This window comes from Sylvia atricapilla, chromosome 7, assembly GCF_009819655.1.
Source record: "Sylvia atricapilla isolate bSylAtr1 chromosome 7, bSylAtr1.pri, whole genome shotgun sequence".
Lineage (NCBI taxonomy): Eukaryota > Metazoa > Chordata > Aves > Passeriformes > Sylviidae > Sylvia > Sylvia atricapilla.
The window spans coordinates 27,558,625-27,581,109 of record NC_089146.1 but is presented as its reverse complement, the minus strand read 5'-3'; the positions used below and the strand labels follow the sequence as shown (position 1 = coordinate 27,581,109).

Sequence of the window (22,485 nt, the reverse complement as noted above, 5' to 3'; positions counted from 1 at the left end):
TATTTCAGTGCAGCTGTCTGGGGAATCCAGCGGATGCACGCAGCATATTTAACACATCATAAGGTCCACTTCAAAAGTGAATAGGTGAAGCAGCCCAATGGGAAGGCTTTGTCTTGTAAAATGAGTATAGGTACAGAGAATAGTCATGCATATGCAAAGTGTTGAACTCTGCTTTCACTGAAATCAGTAGCAGCTTTGCCAATAAAGTGGAGAAACAATGGGGCCTTTCCAAGATCTCAAAAAAGGTACTAGGGCTATATCCTCATATATCATTATTCCCATCTACTGTTTTTATGTCCTCTACTGACTCCAAACTCCCAGTGCTCCCAGCTTTGACAGACTGCATAAATGGAGCTGGCAGCGCAATGCATTGAGCAAGTCAGTGAGCATGGATTGATTTTTAACCTATATAAATCTCTTCAAATGTTTGTTTTTCAGAGCCTAACTTTATTGCTGCCTATGACATCGGCTTGTTCACCTACTTCTTCTTCCGTGAGAACGCAGTGGAACATGACTGTGGGAAAACAGTGTATTCTCGTGTGGCAAGGGTTTGCAAAAATGATATTGGGGGGAGATTTTTGCTGGAGGACACATGGACGACTTTCATGAAGGCCAGACTGAACTGCTCCCGTGCTGGAGAAATCCCTTTCTATTACAATGAATTGCAAAGCACCTTCTACCTTCCTGAGCAAGATCTGATCTACGGTGTCTTCACTACTAATGTGTAAGTTGCACTGGCTTTACTGCCCTTCCTCTATCCCCAGCAGTCTGGGACTGACAGTGTATTGATTTCCTAGACAGTCTGAGCAATGATTTTTGAAAGATCGTTTGGTAAACGTGAAAGAATGGATAGGTCTGTGTTATCCATCATGACAATATGGCCTCTAGGACAGTGCTTTTAATCCACGGTTCACAGATTCCTGGAGTCCGTAAAAGATGACTGTGCAGTTTTAGGGTAAATTAATTTGATACAAACTTGGTCATTGACAGACTTCAGACTTTTTGTAGGGACATTGCAACTTGTGTAGTTTAGAGACTTGATCTAAAAATGACCCAACAGAAACACATTAATTTCCAGCCAGGCTAATTGCCTGGACAGTGCCACAATTGTGTGAACACTGGAGCTGTCCATGAGATGGACAGGTGCACACACTTGGGAGAGAAGGGCTGGAAGGAGAAGAATGAGGCAGATAGGATCACAACAGCCTAGACTGAAAACATCTTTTGCAGTTGAACAACACTGTAATAGCAAGGTCATGAGGGTCACAAGCCATTTAGCATTCCCAAGGCGGGGGGGTTTTCCTCTGCCACAAACTGTTTGACGTCCACAAATCAAAAGCAGTGTCAGAACTCTGAGGGGAAGGTATGATTTCTGATACTTCATAATCACCTCTTCTTGGCTTGATATTGAAAAAACTTGTAATTGGAATGATTTACTGTAGCTGTGAAAGCAGAAAGGAGAAGAGGAGTTAATTAAAAAATATATTAAAAAACTCATAATGTATATTTTTAAGTCAGGAAAACTCAAATAACTTTTTCTCTGATGCCTAAGGCTAAGATGATAAGTTTCAAGCTATAACCAGTCTGCATGGTATTGAGTTTCAATAATACATGTTCTCCAGGGGGGTTTTAGCCTGACACGTAAACTAGAGAATGAAAATCTGAGTAGTTACTCCGTATGGCAAATGCTCAAAGTGCCTTCCTCGTGCTGGGCAGCCAACTTCTTTGGGGTTTTTGTGTGCACTGCTGTACTGCCCAATATGAATAAAGGCCTCTTCCTGGGGAGCCCACAGAAATCCAGAGAAGTGAAGCCCCACTGAAGTACAAACCCTCCTGTTTTAATGTGTCACCTGCTGGTGTGACAGGGCTTGAACTTCAGCCCCTGAAGTCACAAAGCATTAGCCCCAACTTCGTGAGCTAAAGTGCTGTTGGGGAGCTTCACAGTGAGTCAACAGAGCCTGAATGTTCTTCCCCCTCTGTGAATTCCAAGAAATAGGCGAGTGTTTGGCCACCCTCGTCCCTCTTTCCATGTTTTGTTTCTGTTCCATCATTACCAATGTCAGTCAAAAGTGAGCCAGCAGAGAAGCACCTAGAAAAAATAAACATGATTGAGCACTGCACCTTGACTGTGGACTAGGGGAAGATCTGTCCTCAGACTGAAAGGCACATGAGTCATTCTTTAAAACATTTAGAGGATATTAGCCAAATTTCCTGAACATTAAAAGGAAATCTGGCTATTGCTTTGGGCATTTGAGCTGACTTTTTTTTTTTTTTTTTTTTTTTTTTTTTTTTTTTTTGTGGCGAGGACTTCTGTGCCCATAGTGATAATGTTTTATCTATCCATTTGTCCATTCATAAAGCCAAAAATGGAAGTTGGAAATGAGAAAGCTAATAATAATTGTATTTGATTTATCAAATTGGTGACATTTTTGGACAATCAAGGGGGAGACATAGATTAGCTCTGGATGGGACAGTTGTCTTCTGCTGTGTCCATCTCCCAAGTTTAACATGAGCTGTGATGAGTGTTACCAGTCTCCTCTGGGTACACTTGAGCATTCTTTGTACATCAGGGATATAGGATCTCTCTTGTATCTTCTGAAGACAATAAAATATGCACATTTGTCTAATTGAAGAAATTAGTAATTGATAACAGCTGAAGTTAGATCAAATAGCATTTTGGGTCTACAACATGGTGTTCTTTTAAAAGTTCAAAGAGAAAATGTTCCAATTTGTCATCCGACCAGAGAAATAATGGTAATTATTCTTTTAACTTTCACTGGGACTTATATCATGCTGCATGAGCTCTGCATACCAAAGAGGGTTAATTTATGCACCAGTCTGAGGTTCTTTGTGATAAAATGCCAAGGCAACACAAAACTATGATTTTTTTGTTGCTGTTTTATACAGGTATTTTTACTTTGGAAGGTTCATGTTTAATGAATTTAAGGTCATCTTATAACAAAGGGGAATTAGTGGTTGTAGTAACACCCACGTATAGATTTATTGCTTCATGTTATGTTATACCCAGCTGAATCAGTGGGAAAGAGAACTTTTAGGGGAAGCTGCTAATGAAATATTTAATATGTTTTTATTAAAATTTTCTGGGAGGTAATAGAGACAATGTTAAAACCTCTTTGAACTTAGCCCGTTCTTTAAACCAGCTAGTTAGTCACAGGAGGTAGGAGGTGGGAATAAAGGAAGTTACACTTCACACCAAAACACAGGGGCCAGCTGCACCAGCTGATGTCACTGGCTTGAGACTGGGATAAAACTTTTCATAAGGAGGGATGGGAAATATGCCAGGCCACAGATGGAAAAGAAAATGGTCTACAGATTTAATGGAAAGTCTCTTTGCTTTCACCTTTCCAGCAAAGAGAAAAGGCAAAACTATGAAGTCCTTAGCAGGGCACTAAAAATATCCTTTTTTTTTTTTTTTTTTCCTAAGTATTTTCATTAGACTAGTGGAATTTTATTCTTTCTTTTCCTTTTTCATTTTCTCCCTCATTGTCTTTTTTTTCCTGTGTGTGCCTCAAGGCATTTACTTGTCATCCATCATTAGGTTTGTCTTAAAAGCTGCTGTCTGTGAGCATGCACTGCATCAGCAGTGTTCAGACAAAAGTGGAGAAAGGTTTGCCTGGCGTTGCTTTGACATGTTCAAAGTGAGCTACTCCATCATTCTGGGGATGCAAGGGGCAGGGGGGAGCAGGGAATGGGAAGGCAAAGCAGGAAGTTCTTCCTGATGTTGTATTGCTAGGAAGAAATATGCTCTGAAAGAATCTGTTCTTCTGCTTTCCAGCCTGGAGTGGTGAAGAAAGGCTTTTTTTGTGTGCAAGAGAGTGTAATTATTGGTTTAGTTAAAAAAAAAAAAAAAAAAAAAAAAGTGTTCTTTTCAGGGAATTTAAATTGCCTTAATTAGCAGAAAGATACATACAGCAGAGCTTGGGTTATTTAAAAGGCACCGTGACAAATCAGTCTCATGCTGGCCCTATTTTTAGTTTTATTTTGATATCTTTTTCTCTAAATCTTGTGGCTTTACTTAAAAAAAAAAAAATAGGGAGGGTGGTGGGAAGGGAAGAACTGACTGGGAGCAGGTTTGAATTTCAGGTCATCACTTATCAAATCTCCCTCTGGGTCAGGTTTGTTGAGGTCACCGTCTAGGAAGTGCCCTCCAACCCTCTTGAGGCAGGAGGAGATGAGCTGCCTCAGGACCCTGCAGAAATGGGTTCTCCAGGACTGAAATGGGACAGCAAAGGCCAACTGATCTGTGTGATTGGGCAGCCCAGCATCTTTAAAACACAGTCCTTTCCAAAGAGTCCTTCCCACAGCAGCATTTCCCTCACTGTGCTGTACCTCCCCCAGCTGAGTGTGCTTGGTGAACATTCTGTCCCAGACAGATCCTGTTCCCACCTGGGAGCAGACAGAAGTGAACTGTGGTCATTGAAAACAGAGGTTTCCACGAATTATCAGGACCTTTTGCATGCTGAGCTGCTGTCAGAAGAACCAGCTGGATTGTCACTGTCACCTTTTCCCTTCCACTGCACATGTATAAATACAATATTAGGTGGCATATTTTATAGCTGAAGATTTCAGGAACCTGTAGAAACAGAATTTCACCTTGAGAAACGACAAGAGATTAAAAATTAGCTTGTTTGTAATCAATAAAGGTAGATGGGTTGTTAAAAAGATGAAAATAAAACCAGACACAAATAATCCATGCAAATTAAACTGTATTCCTTTCTTGTCAGAACTGCTTCTGTGGCCCTTAAATCTCTGACATTTTAAAACCAAACTTAAAATTCCTTCTCAAAATCGTCACACAAATCATCTGCATTTTACAGTTTAATTATTTATTTATTTTTACTCCCTGTGGGATCACTGCACATTTACCTAGCAATTTACATGTATTTTATTTGAGTGGAGTTTGATGTCTGTTATGATGAAAATGTCAATAATCGAATGATTAAATTGATTTTTCCCCCCCTCCCCTTTTCCAGAAACAGCATAGCTGCCTCAGCAGTGTGTGCCTTCAATCTGAGTGCCATTACTCAGGCATTTAATGGCCCCTTCCGCTACCAAGAAAACCCAAGATCAGCCTGGCTGCCAACGTTAAACCCCATCCCTAATTTCCAGGTATTGCTGTTGCCCTTTAGTTTGCTGCATTCTCTTTGGTGTTCTGTCACTTCAGAGGGTTGATTTGTGTAGGGTTTGTTTTTCCAGGTAGACCCATGGTACAGATAAATTATATTTCTCCACATTTATGAGTGTTTTAGTCTGTGGAACTCCTTGCCACAGAATTCGTGGCAAAAATTGAATGGTTTAAGGAATAATAAGAATATTTGTATTTCTTTATAATAATGAATGATTTAAATCTCTGTTGCACTTTCCACTGACACGTGTACTCTGAGGATGTGATTCTCACAAGAGGACATAAGAATGTCCCTACTAGAACTGGGAAGGACTGAAAGCTGAAGCTGGACAAAGTCAAACTAGAATGGAGACAACCTGTATTTTGTAAACAAGAAGGGTAATTAACCACGGTGATCTGTAAGCAGGTGATGAATTTACCATCACTTGATAGGGCCCCTAAGGCTACCAGCACTTCAGGGGAAGATGGATGACTTTCTAACACATGGTAGCTCAGCCAGAAGCCATGGACATGCTGCCACAGTAGCTGGTGGAAGGGGACACATGAGGATTGTCACAGGGGTTCCTTCTCCTTTTAAAAATCTTTGAGTTTATGAATGAGCAACTTTCCAGGATTACCAGTTAAAGAAAACAATTTTGAAAATTATAGAACAGCTTCAGGTGCTTTATCACAGATCCAGTGGGGCAGACTATGTGTGAGACAGCTCCAACAAACCTCAGTCCTCTGAAGCATGAGCCCATTTTACAGCTCAGCCCCTTCCCAGCAGAGGAATCCTGGGGAAGATGGATTTGTCTTCATGTCCTTCTTCCCCATAGCAAATCCTTTCAGCCCAATTGTCTGAATCTGCCTCTCCTTTATTATGGCAAATGTGCTGAGGCTGCCTGCAAGTGCCATCTGCCTTCAAACTGGTGATGTCAAGGACCTTCCAAAAAGAACTCTACAGTCGCCTGAAATTGCAGCAAGAGCAGATGGGAGGCTGATCCCTGCTGCAGGCAGGGACAGCCTTATCTCCCTGCTGAGGAACCTGATTTCTCCTCTTGAATTCCCTCTTGGCACCTGATGAGGGCTCCTGCCCATACAAGATGGGACAGGCTTGGCCTCTTGATCACCCTCTCAGCTTGGTGCACTCAAAACCGAGAAACAAAGCCTCGCTGAAGGTCCAGCCATGCCCAACATGCCAGGTTTTTATTGCTGTCGTTCTTGGGTTTGTTTTTTTGTTTGTTTGTTCTGTTTTGTTTTGTTTTGTTTTGTTTTGAAGGGAATATTAAGGCAAACTGAGAATCAAGGACTTTCTGTCCCTTACTAGGCTAACCCAGAAAGAATACTAAAGGACTTTGGGAAACATTTCCATATAGTGAAAAGTATCAGATAAAATGTGGAGTGTAAAGATTGCAGCAGCAAGATGAAAGAAAAGGGTCAGAGGAAAATAAGGAAAGGAAAAAGAGGTACGTGGTAGACAAAAGGAAGATTGCAAGAAGAGATTAAGATGTTTTTCAAGTACAGAAGGAACAAGAGGTCAGTGAGGAGCCTTAGGGATGTGACAAGGGTAATTTAGTGACAGAAGAGGCAGATATTGCAAAAACATTAAATTAATTTTTTTGCCTCAGTGTTCACAAAGAAGGATGAGGGAAGCATGCCAGAATTATTTTTTTTTTCTTGCAGAGAGGAAGGAGAAATACTGAAGGATGCAGGGGATCAGGACAGTACAGATAATCAGGAAATTAGAACAAAACAACATTAAACCAAACCAGAGGGATGCTGTGTCAGCACATAAGCTGCCAACAGACCAAAAGAATTATCTGTGACTTGCCGAGAACAGAAAACAAAACCAGTAATGACATTCCTGCCACTGGGACTCCTTTTAGATGATGCTCTAGAAGGAAAAGTGCATGGGGAGAAAAGCATCCAAAGGAAGACAGTGGTGTGAACCAGAAGGAGTATAGGATACAACAAAAGAGAGAGATCTAAGAACTCTTTAGAATGTGGGATGAGTCATGAACTAAATAAAAGATCATTGCAATAGAAATAAAGCATTAAAACCCACCTGAGGACACATAAAAAACCCACTGATGTTTCCTTAGTCTGGCTATTCAGAAAGATGCTTAAATTGATTAACAAGTACCATGTTTATAGGTGGTGAGAATTAACATAACTGTGTTCTCCTAGTTCATACACCCTCTAGAATATTGTAAGGCTTAGTACACCAGCCATTGGACTCCATATTTACTGTGTGAATGTGTTAAATCCCTGACAACTCATTTTAGCACATGGTAGGAGAAGGGCTGCATGGTGCACCAGGGAAAGGCAGCGATAGCACCAAGAGCTGCTGTGATGAGTATCCTGAGTGTGCACATGGGAAATTTGTACACTGCAGCTCAAGTGCTGTAAACCAACATCCTAATTCTCGTATTCTGACTTTCCTTCAAGGAAAGCCCAAACACCTGGACCCAAAATGAAGGAAAAGAAATGTGTGAGATTTTACTTCTAGTGAAGTTGCTCAGGTGTGGGTTCCATTTAGTGAGTAGTGAAGTTGTTCATAGACTGAGTATGGGACTCGGCAGGATTTAGTTGTACCACTGTCTCTCATGGTCTTGGGAAGATAAATTACCAGTCACCCTGCTGCCTTTTGGAGTAATAAATTTTCTGCATGATATTGTGGGGAAGAGTGAGATCCAGCCCCAGCTACTGACATGGATTAAAAAACTAGCATTGGCTTTTGAAAATACTGAGTTCTAGAGATTAATCTAAGATTGAAACTCAGGCCTTAAAATGCATTATCCACCTGGTAGGACTTACACTGTTTAAAAGACACAGGACAAGCTCTTTCTCTCCTCTGTTCTTGCTGTGCAAGGGAATTGAGTGCTATTTCCCAGTCAAGTGGCTTCCTTGGTGCTGGAGGATGAGTAGTCATGGCTTGATCTGCCATTTCCTATCAGGAGAGAAGAGTGTGGGGTGGGGGGAGCTTGGGGTTAACCTGCCTTGCTTCAGATGCAGCTGAGGGGGCCTGTCCAAAAGGTAGCACATCAAAGAAAAGCAGTGTGGAAGGTTGGTTCTTTGATGCAAAACCAGTCCATTTTCAGGTTTTTTTTTAAACTCCAGGTTATACAGACTGAGATGCTAGGTAGAGTCCAAAGATTGTCTGAAATGTTTCAAAGATATCATCACAAAACATTCTCTCCACTGCTGCCTTTAAATATTTCTACAGCTAGTGTTAATTATTTCTTTTTTCTCCATGGTTTGTTAAAGCCTTTTGCTCTTCTGCTGTGCTGGTTGAGGGTACTACAAGGGAATGAAACTCCACAATGCTGGTCAGTGGACCACCTAGGAGAAAAGTTTTCAGAGTGGGCTGCAGGCCAAATCTAGGCTGAGAACCTGTGGTCAGGCTATGTCCTTAGTCCTGTGACCCTCACACAGAGCCACCTTCCCAGGAAATCAACAGGACATGTGTTTCCATGCTGGGCTGGGGAGAAGATGCACTTTCTGAAATTCAATCTTCTGTATTTTAGTGTGGGACACTGAACGATGACAGCCCTAACGAGAACCTGACAGAGAGGGTCCTGCAGGATGCACAGCGCTTGTTCCTGATGAATGATGTGGTGCAGCCGGTGACTGTGGATCCATATGTGACTCAGGACAGCATCCGATTTTCCAAACTCGTGGTTGATATTGTTCAGGGGAAGGATACTCTCTACCACGTCATGTATATTGGAACAGGTAAGAGCATGAGGGCTTCAAACAGTTCCTCCTGCTTGCTTTTAGACCTAGCAGCCCTGGGAACCCAGTTGTGAAGTCCTTAAACAGTTGTCATTCATTATGATTTTGGTACAAAACCTCATTGAAGTTGTTTGCCTGAGTAAATTAAAAGCAGGATGGAGGACTTGAGGCAGAGTCCTAAATGATCAGACTATAAATCTCCATTTCGTTTAAAAAGAACAATAACATTTTTCTCCCTCTTATAAAAACATATTTCAACTAATCAGGCTAATAAATAACAGTGGGCAAGAGCAGAGGTGGCTGGAATGTTCTGTGGTTTCATGCATGTCAGTTGCCTCTCAGTGCTATGACAGACCCATCTCTGAATAAACAATAATAATGCATAACCTCCAGGCTTGCCCTGGGATTTAATTATGTCTTTCTTTGCACTTCCACGTCCCTACTGGTGTATGACTCCCGATGCTTTCAGGAATGGGCATGCACTGAAGTTTAAGGCAGATAGGGAAGCTGAGGCAAGTGATTTTTTGTGGGAGCATAGCACACAGTGGTAGAATTAAGTGTATTATTTAGTCTCTTGATTTTGACTTCCATCCTCTAATTACCAGGGCATGTTGCCTCTTCTGAAAAGCACAGGTATCTTGGATAAGTGAAGATGCTGAAGAAGGACAAAGTGTTATAAATTATTGTCTTAGCACATATTCATACTAATGATAGAGGTTAAATTAAATAGTTTGATTAATCAGAGCATATGGCCAGCCTCATGGGTATAATGTTGTTATCCTCTATTGCAGAAGCTTTGCCTTTAGAATAAGATTGATTGCTTCCATAAGTGTTAATTTAATCTCACATCTGAATGCAGTCATTGCCTCATTCTCATGTTTAGGAGAATAGACCTTCAGGTCTGTGTCATAATTTATCCAACATTTACCACCACTTACTTCAAAAGTGATCATCTTGGTTCATTATTTATATGTTCTAGCAACACTCGCAGTATGGGAATTCCATGACCATTGATTATGGTGAGAAGATTGTAGTTAAATGGAAATACAACACGGTTCTGCCAATACAATATCTTGATATTTAAAGTGAGGAGTCCAAGTTACAAAGCCTCACAGAAAGCTGGAATACTTTGTGCTTCATATCTTTAGTGCAGAAAGGTCCAATGCCATAGCTGTAACTACTTACTCATGTTTCCTTTATGGCCGTGTTTAGTGGTGGCTGAAGAGTAAGATTTGCTGGATATGTTTAAACCTGTGTATCTTCAGTAGAGACAGCCCTGCCCAGAGGCAGCCCTGAACACAAACCTAGTCCTGAAACTAACTGAGCCCAAACTTCAGTCTTGTTCCACATGTAACTGAAAGGGAAACTTCATGTGGCGGCCAACCCCACCGCTATAAATTGCTGAGCTCTGGCACCAATGCAGAAGTTACTGGAACAGGAAGATTAGGTTTCAGGAACAATCAGGCTGACAGACCTCTTGGGGGTTTCGATGAAAAGTGGTGTGCATTAATCTCCCACAGCTTAGCAGATCTTTAAATTGTTTAGGTAAGAGCATTGTGAGCACAAACATATATGCTTCTGTGTATGCACTCCTCATGCCATAACACCCCCTTGTCAAGCTGGCTTCTTCCAGGAAGAGGATCAATTAGGTCTGTGACCCATGCAGTCATTATGGAGGCCTCAGAGATTTCCAGCAGGGCTGCTGCATCTGTTGTCATTTGTCATGACATCAAATCACACTGATCTGCTCCATAAACCAATGGAAATACAGACTCAAGGCACCAGAAATTATTCTTGCCATCCTGGGTCACCTTGCTCTGTAACTCTCTGGTAACAGGTCCAGACTACTCTGCCTCAGTGCTCCAGCTGGGAAAAACTGCCAGGTGCTCACTGTCCAGATGGTTCACATCCTTCTGAATTCCCATTTTAGTGCATTCTCAGGTGGTTTCTGCTGAGGATTGTAACGATGTAGCTGAAGCTCTCTACTATGGGCAGCAGGTGACCCAGAACTAGGTCAAACCAGCTCTGTAAAGATGACATTAATATTTCACTCTTTAGGCAGGTATGAAATGAAGTCATTGCCTCCAAGATTTACTTGTGCCTTGTTTCTTGTTCTATTAGAGTATGGCACCATCTTGAAGGCCCTTTCTACCACTAACAGGAGTCTGAGGAGTTGTTATTTAGAGGAAATGCAGATCCTCCCTGATGGACAACAGGAAGCAATCAAGAGTCTCCAAATCCTGCACAGCGACAGGTCACTCTTTGTGGGTCTAAACAATGGAGTGCTAAAAATTCCTTTGGAGAGATGCTCCATGTACAGAACAGAAGAGTAAGTAAATTTACAGCTCTAATTGATCCCACTTCTGGTTAAAGAAAAAAACAACCACGGTAACATGTTCCAGTGTGATTCGGTTTAAAAGGCTTTTTGTTTCATCAGTGAAAGAAACACTGCTGAAGTGCATCCTCTGATAGATACATTCATGACAGGAGCAATGAGGATAAGCAATTTTTTTGTTTTGTAAATGTTAATTAGCCTTCTTCAGAAATTAATCATATGTTTACCAAGGAAGTGCTTACAATATTTACATCTTTTTTTTCAACTTCATATTATAGTGTTGCTTTTATTAAGCCCATGTGTTTTCCTGGTGCTTCTTATTGGCAGTATAGCTGAAGGTTTCTGAATTTGGGCTGCAGCCAGCCTTCCCTTGCTTATCTGAGTGATCACCTCTCAAATACACGATGAGGCAGGATGGGGCTGTGTGGCAACTTGTTACTGCTTTTGGAAATCAATAGTTCATCTCAACTGTGTGTGACACCTCTTACACCTGGATAGATTCTGTGCCTTGATCGTACCTCATAAAGAGAGTAAGAAAATGACTTTTTTCTAATTATCTGCCTTGGCTCCAGAGCAGTCTTCCACAGAGAGCTGTACAAGGTTTTTGCATCCAAATGGTGCCTCTCCATTTAAGCAGGGGAAAGAGTGTGATTGCAACTGTTTGAGACAGATACTCAAGTAATCTCACTGGGTGCTGCAGTGACTTGTTTACATCTCTGAAAATACTTCTCTCATGCTTTTGCCTTGCTTTCTGATGTGAGAGTTTTGTACGAAACTGATGTCCTCTGTGCTAGACAAGAGGAAGGATTTAAACAGATTACCTCTTCTATGGCCTACTAAAAGATCTCCCTGTTCTCTTGCCAAAAAAAATTGATATAGAAAATGTCACTATAATTTTATTTTCAACAGGTAGAGGTTATCTATCAGCTTGTACTAAATCCATGTCTGTCTAGAACAGATGGACACAAAAGTGTTTAGTGAGAGAAAACCACAGCTGGAAAATGCCATCCTGTCCTCAGCCCTTAAAAGCAGAGATTTTAAAAGGTAGAACATAACAGCTGTCTTTTTCAGGCTGTCCTGTATAGTCTCAGTCTGAGAATATTTATGTGTGTATACATATATATGATCCAGTTTCAAGATCTTCCTTTCCTTTCCTAATCTTCAGTTCAGCTTACCAGTAATTTATAGATGCTGTCCTATTTTCAGCCTGCCCAAGTACTTTGTATGACACTTCCATTAAAATTCAAATGTTGGAGGTTTGCTGAATTGCCTTAAAATTGGGCAAGCAAGAAAAAAGCAGTTACTGGAGAGCAGTCAGGGTGGGGTATCTCACAGGAGCAGCATATTTAGGTCCTGGAGGCTTCACAGCAGTCTTTATAAGCTTATCCCAGGTAAACAAAAACCTATCCTCACAGAGGTTCCCTTGCCATCTGGTGACCCAAAGCATCCTCAGTTTTATGCACTGCATGGCACTGAGTCCTGGCTGAAATTACTGGGAAGTTTGTGTACCAGTGCTGGGTTTTTTCTAAAACAAACCTTCTGGAGGCAATTTTGAGTGAAATAATAGAACAGCTCAGTTCTTCAGGATTGGGAGATGCAAATTTTGTGTCCATTGACTAGTTTCATGATAGAAATCACCAATATCTAGCCACTGGGCAATGGCAAGGTACAAGGGATAGGGCCTCCTGATGGCCTGGTGGGATGTGATGTGGGAGGTCAGAATTTGCTGAATTTGGGTGCTGACCATTTGGTGTTGTGCACATTGCAAAGGATCCTTTGCCCTGTAGATGAGTCTTGTGGAGGGACTGTGCATTTGGAAAAAGGAAGGGGAAAAAAAGATAATATAGGAAACCCAAGAAACTCCATCATTTATTTATTTGTTTGAGAGGATGTTTATGGTATTAATATTACATTTTAGGCTAAGTAATTTTTGTTGTTTTGGTTGTGGGGTTTTGTTTGTTTGTTTGTTTGGAGGTTTTTTGCGTATGAAATTATTCAACTGCAATTTTTTCAGCTGCAAATGTTGGAACCCTTTCTCCACTTAGCACCCTGGCTGTGTAGGTGATAAGTCAATTTGACCTCCTTTGTATTTCTTTCAATCCTGAACAGTATCAAGAAGGATATTTTAATTTCCTGCAGTGCATTCCACCTGGCACTTCTCCTGGGCTGTGATTTATTGCTTATTGTTGTGTCTATATTTAATACACGCCAATATTCAGCCACTATGGGAAGAAGGGCTCCCACCTCTTCAACACTCCCTGTTTACTTTTTTGTTGTGCTGTGACTTCGTGACTGGCCTCCTCGAAAAGCTCTGGTTTCAGCAGTTTTTATAATGTAATTGTTTTGGTGGGGCGGCTCGGGAAGCTTGGAGATGATGGAGAGAATTTGTGCCTCCCAGGCAGGAATATCACATTGTTGTAGGCTCTGCCTTCTGTTATCAGGAAACTTTTCAGCCTTTTAGACCCTGGGGGCTGATGTGGGTTTGTGATTGCTGATACAGAGCTGATGCCTTCAACCTGCCTTCCCCCATCTCCCTGGAACAGGCAATCGTGTATCGAGAGAAAATTGACCCCAGCATTGATCCTGAGCAGCGATCTTTGCTGCTCTGCTGCTTCAAAACCTCGGGGCTTGGTACCAGGGCTCAGAATTGGGACAGAGGGAAAAACAGCAGCAAACAGAAGAGCTGGAAAGGGATAAGGATTTCTGCCGTCTCCTTTACTGTTTGTTTATTGACACGGCACCGATTTAATCTCTTAAATGGTGACCAGTAACTCAGCCCCGTGTCTTGATGTAGTGGGTGTCTGAGCAGTGTTTTGTGCTTGCCCACTGACCTGTCTCAGTCTGTCTTTTCAGAACAGCCACTCTTAGCAACAGGGCAATGGGAAGACATCTGTAATGTCAGCTGTCCAAATTTACAGGCTGGACTTGGCTGCAGGGACCTTGCCTTGTGCGTGTGTGTTCCTGGTGTTTGTCTTTCCTGCTCTCTGGAGTGCTGCTGTTCCCCACTCGCTGGAGACTCTTAGGAAGATGGCCAACATGAGCAAAACCTATGAGCCCTTTGAATATGCAGAATGTTTTGAAGGTTGCTTTGCTGGGTGGTAGTTTGGCTGTGCTTTTGCTGCTGAATTTTGCATGGCTTTGAAATCTTTGGAACTTCCCTGCAATTTTCAAATGAGCTTCGATTCTTTTACTTCAAGTTGCCCCTAAGCTTTGGTGAGAAATATCTGAAGAACCAGTACTGCAGCCTTATCACTGACATCACTGTATCCTTAGAATGTGCCTGAGCAAAATCCCAAATCTGAATTTCAGAGAGCTGAGGACCTCAGATCTGCAGCGTTATTTTCAGGTGGGATGTATCTGTAAGGCATAGTTCAGTAATTTTTTCAAAGGCTAGGGTGCAGTTACTCATTTTTAGAATTGCAATCAGACAGATAGGAAAATGAAGCTGGTTGTTAGAAGGAATAGTTTATGATCTCTTTCTGTTGACTCTTTGCAACCTAAGAACCTGGGCTTCTGAGCTGACAGAAACCCTGAGGTGGGCCAAGGGTTTTGATTGCACATTTAAATGAGGAAAAGAAAATGTTTGGAAATAAGACCAGATGGTCTCTTGAATACCCAGCCCTTCTCCTCTCCCTGTCCTGAGCAGTTTATTTTAATGCACTTTATCTTGATTTTAATTCCTTCCAGAATTTTTTTTCTGCCTAAAACTTGCAGTTAACGTGATGCAGGTTGTAATTTTGGATGTACAGGTTGTGTCAGTGCCACCTCAGGTTACCTTCATGCTAATGTGGATCCTCCTGCTTCCAGAGCCAGGTCCTCTTGCACGCAGCTATGACATGCTCTTACCTGAACCCTTGTCTGCTTTTTGACCCCATTGCAGGGGATTTGCTGTTGAGTGATGGTGAGGTTTTTGCCCTCTTGCTTGGCCTAAATTCTGCTGCACATCCCCTCCAGCCATGGCACTTAATGCAAAGCTGGCAGAAATGACTCAGCTGACAAGGACTCCTATTTGCTGACTTGATATCTGTGAGAGAAGCTCAGCTCACCTCTAAATAGCTCTGGGCCAGTGATCAGACAAACTAAGTGCATATAGGTGAGTAACTCCTGAAATGGCTCCAGGGACTTTTTGGAAGAAAAAGGTCAGCAGCTACACTAAAGAAGCAGAGAGTTTTCTGCCCTCTTTGTCTCTCTCCAAAGTGGAACTGGAGCTTCAAGCATGATCACTGTACCATGTCCACCTTTGAGGGGGTTGAGATATCACATGGAGGATGGCTTTGGAGTTAAATGTTATGTTCTTCTCTTTTTTTAAGCCTTATATGATGCAAAATCCTCTGTAACAAAGGAGTGAAGCACTTGAATGTTGGATTCTAAAACCTGAATTACAGGATTACCATATTTCAGGAGTGAAGCTGTTGGGGAATTCGTTTGGAGAAATAACATAATCTGGGAAGGGGTCTAAAAATCTTCCAGTGTTGGGGAAGGATTTAATTGAATGTGGGCTGGAAATCCTCTGATTCCTTCATCAGAATGATGATAGTTCCTTGGAAGACAAAGAATGGACTGTTGTTCGGTAAAAGAAAAATGTTTAAAAAGATAGGGGAGGGGAAAAACATAGACACTTGTTCAGTGGAGCCCAGCATCCAGCAGATCACTGAGTTGACACTGATGGCCAGATTGTTCATCAGAGATCTTGAAAATCCAACACCTTTTTCTTAGCTGAGGCTGTTGAAAATCTGGCCCAGATTTTGTTTTGAAGATCTTCTCCCTGAGAGTTTAAGAAAACATTCAGCACGTTGAATATCCGTTTAAAAATAGAGGCAAAAGGAAAGGTAACAGACTACAAAAATGTTGTGGTAAAGCTTAATCATTAATTTCCATCTGTTCTGGCTGATATGGCCTCTCCACAATTAAGGGAATTAGCTAATTATTGTATCACCAATAATGCTGAAAAGCTTTGGAAGACTTCATAGGCAGAAAGGAGAGTGCTCAGCCCAATGTTTTGTCATCCACAGTATCCAATAATATATCAGAATAAATCACTAAACATCTGGTTTGACATTCTGGTTGCATTTAAGGAAATAGCGAGACTCCCACTGACAGAGAATGAAGACATCAAACAGAACCATGATCACTAAAGCTCTTGGAAAGAATGAAGTTTGCAGATGAAATGGATCTGTGTTCTTTAAATAGAAGTACAAAATTATACCATTTTCTCTCTCCTGACAACACATTTGCATCTGCTGTAGCAGGCAATTACTCCCATTTTCTTTAATGTAGCTGTTTATATATGTAAAGTTAAGTGCATCCATACTATTTGCAGGATATGGACCTCTAAGGTTTGAAGGGATGGTAAGGCCTAAGGAATGTGGCTTTCAGAATAGCAGTCAAAGAGCTTCACTTGAATGGTCTGGGAAAGGGACGTGTCTGAAATTGGAAATAAAAGCAGACAAGGACAAGCAGTGAGGTAGTGAGCTGGGGCATGTTTCCTGTAAGATGCCAGAGAGACTGATTTTCAGTTTCATCTTATTTGACATTATCTTTAATGGCATGGAAGAAAGAAAATAGCATACTTTGTAGATGGCATTTAAGTATGAAGGAATCACAAATAACAGTGAGGATAGAAATGCAGTGCGAGGCCAGCAGGGAAACCAGCAAGAGGCTGAGTTTGAGGAATAAGCCTGTGCTGAGATTTCTGGTGCATGTGTTACTGAAAAAGAGAGAAGGTACAAAATAGGAAGGGGCTCTGCTCCCAACTAGGTGAATTATGACAGTTTTACTCGTTTCTACTAAATGCTCAAACCAACAACATATATTAATTTTAAGCAGCCTGTACACTTTTAGGCTCCCACTTTTAGTTCTGAAGTCTGGAAATGACCCTGAATGAACAGAAGGAGAATTTAGCAGTAGCTGGAGTCCAGAGTTACACAATTGCTGAAACAGATGAAGGTCACTTCAGAAGAAGCCAAACAAAATCAGCTGATTTCAGGACTCGCTTCCTTTTGTCTTCTTCATATCATGACTAGGTTGACAGTTCCTTTTGGGTTTACCAGGAGGGAGGGCATAGGTTAAACATGCCAGGGCTTTTATTTGCTCCCTATTTTTAAAGCATCCTGCCAACATGACTTAGGAACAGTTTAGTGAATGGATCCTTTTACCTCTAAGAGGCTGGCTTTAGGCCAGCTCAGATCAATGCTAAAAGTCATTACCATCTGATGCCTGCTAGGTGGGCTGTGTGAAATTACTTTCAACACAGTGGCAACTGACAGGAACGCATGTAGTTTTCTTGGAATATGTTGTGTTAGGATGACATCTATGCTATTGTTATACAAACAAGATTAATAACTAAAGCTACCAGCAAGCCCCAGGGCAGATATCCATTGCATCTGTCAATTCTTGCCATTTGCTACCATTATGTCATAAGATTTGTATTCTAGGCAATGGTCACATTCAGAAACGTGGCTCCTGATGAAGGGGTCTGCAGTCTTACTGCTGCTGTGGCTCGTTTTCTGCATGTCTCAAGCTTCAGGCAGAATTTGCAGGGTAAAACACAAATGTGTCCAATGTTAATACTGAATTAATGTATTGCTACAGATGCATCATTAACTTTTTATCAGGAGATGTTCTGTTTTACCTGTTTGGGGAAGAGGAAGTGTCTGGAGTCAGACCAAATTTGGTTTTGCTGGTTCAAGTTTAAAATTTAAGTACATATAAATACATAAAATATGTATGGGTTATAGTAAAACATAATGTTGTACAGGCTGGTATCATCTGTCAAAATACCCAAATATTGTAGAATTATGGGAACACTCCAGTCTGCAAGAGGTAGAGCTGGATTTCTAGAATATCCGTTTACTTAAGTGACGTTCTCTTTTTAAAAAGAGTTGATGGTGTTTTTATAATTACATGGAAAGAAGCACTGGCGAATATGTGAGAGACCATTTTCCTCCTTATACAGTGTTAAAATATCCCTGCATTAGAAAGGAGATGTGTTTGATCCTCAGGCTGTAATGGATGGTCTAATATTTATTTGCCTTTTCCAAGACACCTTAATATACAAAGGCTCTATCTAGTTTAATCTGCATCTTGTTGAGCTGAAAATAATTACCCAGATCTTAACAAAATCCAACTTCCACAAAGGAGCTGCTTGAATATGGATTACTTAGTGCAGCCTAGGTGACAACTGTAGGCTATTTTCAGGTTTCTTTATCATCGTTCACACTGTGTTCTAAGTTTTCTGCCTTTGCAATTTTCTTTCCCATCCTGAGTTCCCATTTTAGTGTAACTTGTGTTCTTAAATCATCAATATCTTGCAGAGGCTGCATAAAGCACCTGTTTGCATCCCTTGCAGTGGATTTGCTCTTGCCTAAGCCACCCTTTGCCTGTCTCCATCCACAGCACCACTCTGCAGCAATTTGCCATGTTCACACAGAAGTCTCAGATCTGCAACCACAGAGCAGAAGCACAGGAGCAGAGCACTTAATCTGACAGCTGCCTCCAGACACTGACTGACACAGGGCAGAGACTGTGTCTTGCACTTGAGTGCACTGATTCGCCCAAGCTGCCTTTCCAAAAGGGTGCCTGGTCCCCTCTGCCTCTTCCCATATGGCAGCCCTGGGGAGCATGTTTTCTTAAGGCTCAAAAGCCTGCTGAGGCTTGGAAACAGTGGTGCTTCGCAACCCAGACAAACATGCCCCACATTCAGGAATTCCTTCTGGCTATTGCTTTCATTAGGACTTCAATAGTATCTGAGTTTTCTTGTGGATGAATGATCCTGTCACTGGTAGTCAGAGACCCTCTGTACTTTTGTTTTTATTAGAGGTCAGTTTTGTTTGGCACAGTTACAAGAGTTTCTAAAAGTGTTCATGAAGGAACACTCATATATTTTTTTTAACTAATCTGTTTTACTGATGTAAACATAAATCCAAATTTAATCAGAGATGGCATTATTCTTCATGTTTGAATAAATGAAATGTTGTTTTATTTCACAGCTTTAAAGATAAAAATAAATTCCTATCCAATAAAGAAGTCACTGTTGCTAGAAGATGATGGAATGGGATGTCAGAAAGTAAGAAATTGAATAGTTGTGTAGCTTGTGCGAGGCCATAATCTATAAACCTCAATCGATTAAAGTGATATTGAAAATGGTAGGCCAGAAGGTGAACTCTAGCAAGCCCAGGTCCCTGATGTGGAAAAGAAAATTAGATGAAACTGCCTGTGAAAATCCTCTCTCTGTGCACTGCTTTTAATTTAATATGTAACATGTGTTTGACTCATAAATGGACTTCAGTTTTGGAGGGTGTTTTACACCATGGCTTTAATTTATGCATTCAAAGCAAATCATGTGCAGAGCAGCAATCACTGATGCTAAGCATGTGTGGGTGATAAATGACACATGCCCACTTCAGCTTCTCTGCCTCTGCATCCAATATCACATGCCAAAATACCAACCCTTGTCCGTCCAGATCAACTGCTCCCCTCACAGTGGTGGTACCTGTGAGCTGTAGCATGCTCCTCCCAAGCAGGGCCCTGATCCACAAATAGCCCTGTGAATTCCCTACGTAGTATGTGGCTCCTGGTCTTGAGGAAAGGGCAGTAACATCTGGAATGGAATGTTATATTCACCAGCTGAGAAATGAGAAATGCTACTTGACCAGCATCCGACTAAAGCAGCTCAATTCCACTTGGCTTCTCTTCTCATGGGGAAAGATAATGGGTTTGTACAGATCACTAACTCATTTCTGCAGTTTGAATTTTTAAAGGTACCAAAATTAGAGGGATTGTTAGAATGTGTGGTGCTTTTTTTCCCCTTTATAATCTTATTTTCTTAAGCCACAATCATCCTTTTGACTCTCATTCTTCTCTTTTCATGCCATCTGGCTTTAGGGAAGACACAGGTCCACTCTTCCTTGCACGAGCTGTTGAGGGTGTCAGTAATTATGATTCGGTTGGCTGGAAGCTAATATGATTATTTGTTTAGTTCATCCCCTCTGCAGGTTGCTAGCAATGGGACACAGTAAGCTAACCATGTCAGGAAATGCCTGTCTGCCAAACACAGCCTCATGCTTACAACTAACAGCTAAGCCTTTATTGCTTGCAAAGGGCTGTTCTCTCGCAGGTAACCATTCTAAGAGTGCAACAAACCAGTGTGGAACTGGAATTCTGAGGTCTTATTCCCCAAAAGAGAGAGGGGCACTCCTATGCTGCCCATGCTCCTGAGGTGCTGAGCATGGATGGGGCTTGTTCAGTGCCGTGCAGGATCAGGGTTATAAATGTTTGCACTGCACAGTGGATGTGCCTCTGCTGGACTGACTGGTGATGCCCATGGGGTCTAAAGGACTAGGTACAGAGATAGTTCTTGTGTCTCCTGACAAATGAAACCTTCCCTGTAGGTTCCAAACTCATGAGTGAAAACACAGAACTGTCTCCTGGTGCAGTGACAGGCTTTTGTGAGCAAACACAGTTTGAGAAGGAACTTCTCAGCCTTTGGGTATAGAGCCCTGCCTCTGCACATCAATGTCCTGCCATTCCATTCCTGTTTACTCTTAGTCATAAAAAAGGAGTGATAAAAAGTTAAATGAAGGAGAGGAAATGAAAACTGGGAGAGTAAGCACAACTGACAGATGAAAGGAGCAGAGTTCTTAGCTGTGAATATTTTGCATGAGTTTTGTGGCTCTTGGTAAAAAATGACATTTTTATGTGTCTTCTGTCTGGTAGTAAGAATGGGAAGAGGCTACAGTAATTCTTTCCTTTGGTCTGTCAAAGCCTAACCCCTTGGGTCTGGTTCCATTGATTTGATGATTCATTTATTATACAGTCTAAAATTTTAAGTCTCAGGGAAAAAATGACCAAAAGATGAGGTTGTCTAGACCCAGAGCAAATTAAAGTGGGAATGAAAAACTTTTGAAATACAGATGTTTAAGCTTTAATGAAGATTCTGAAAGAAGATGTCATTCAGGACATTACAAAAAAGGGATCTTGGGCAGCATCAGCATACTGGAAGCAGAAGCCTTTTTACAGCACATGCCAAAAGTGAAGGCTCAGCACACCAGGTGTTAAAGACCATATCAAAACTCTTCTGAGTCATAGGTAAGAGTTCCCATTGATTTTAGTGGGTTGTGGATAGTGTCCCTCTCACAGAGTCTTAATCCTTTGTGTTATCCCAGATCACTGCTGTAGAAATGATTGCAACAGCCGACAACAGGGAGGCTTACAGCTCCCAAACAGCAGACAGCAGGTGAGCTCTTACGAGCAAGGTCTTATTTTCATGCAAATGACCTTAGTAAGTGAGAATGAGGAACTGGAGGAAAAAAAAGAAAAAAAACCTTGAATAGGAGACACAAATGGAATTGTTTTTCAATTGAACTTTTCAGTGTATGCCTTTATGTCTCACACAAGACATTTATTGTGAGGCAATGAATTAAAATGAATCACTATTGATAGTAATGTCCTATTAAAATAAATCCAGCCTCTTAGATATTGGTCAGGAGGCTCCAAGTCCTCGCTGAATGTGAGGTTACTAGGCGGCCAGAGGGAAACTGAGGGCATGGGCCGTGTTGTATCATCAACATCATCTTCTTATAAGCATCTAACTTTGTAGGATTCCATTAACTAAGTCATTAGCAGTAAGAATCAGTGTTAACCTGCTATGCTCATGTGGTCTTCCGGGATAATGGGTTCCCTCTACCCCTGGGAATTGTGCCGGGAGATAACAGGATACTGTCTCATTAGTGCCTTGAGGCATTCCCAGCCTGCTACTGAGGAGACTTAGGTGAAATGTTCCCTTTATCTACAATATAAAATCTGGGCAACTGAGCCAGTGGCAGAAGTCCCATTGCCTTTAAAATATCAGAATTTCATTGTTGTATGTAAACTCCTTTGTATCTTATTTCACAGTATTTATATACTACCCTGCAACACTGCAGGCCCTGTGGTCTCTGTGAGATTTTTCAGTAGTATCATAATACAAAATGGTATTTACATGTAAACATTTCAATTTATTTTGTGTTATGAGCACAGGGAAATGCTGTGATATCTTTGCATTTTCCACACCATGGTGCCTGATCTACTAAGAATGACAGTACTTCTGAAGCATTTTGATTTGGGTGTGCATGTCTGCTTGCATCTATTTGTCTTTTGGTATGTGTTTGCTGATGTGGTTTTATCTTTTAATGGCATAAATAGGGATATATATATTCTAAAGATACTGTAAGGATATAAATTAGCATGGCTTTTGAAGTGTTCACTGGAAATATTTGCCAGAAATGTCATTTTCTTGCATTATGTACATCGC

The 22,485-nt window shown here is 41.3% G+C and overlaps 1 protein-coding gene across 1 annotated transcript in view; it reads left to right on the top strand.

Moving 5' to 3' along the window:
* SEMA5B (semaphorin 5B) overlaps positions 1 to 22,485 on the top strand; it is a 130,168-nt gene that overhangs the window by 65,107 nt on the left and 42,576 nt on the right. The window contains exons 7-10 of the mRNA XM_066323069.1: positions 439 to 724; positions 4,995 to 5,130; positions 8,653 to 8,860; positions 10,982 to 11,189. Of these exons, the coding sequence (XP_066179166.1) occupies positions 439 to 724; positions 4,995 to 5,130; positions 8,653 to 8,860; positions 10,982 to 11,189 (838 nt within the window). The remainder of the gene's footprint in view (positions 1 to 438; positions 725 to 4,994; positions 5,131 to 8,652; positions 8,861 to 10,981; positions 11,190 to 22,485) is intronic.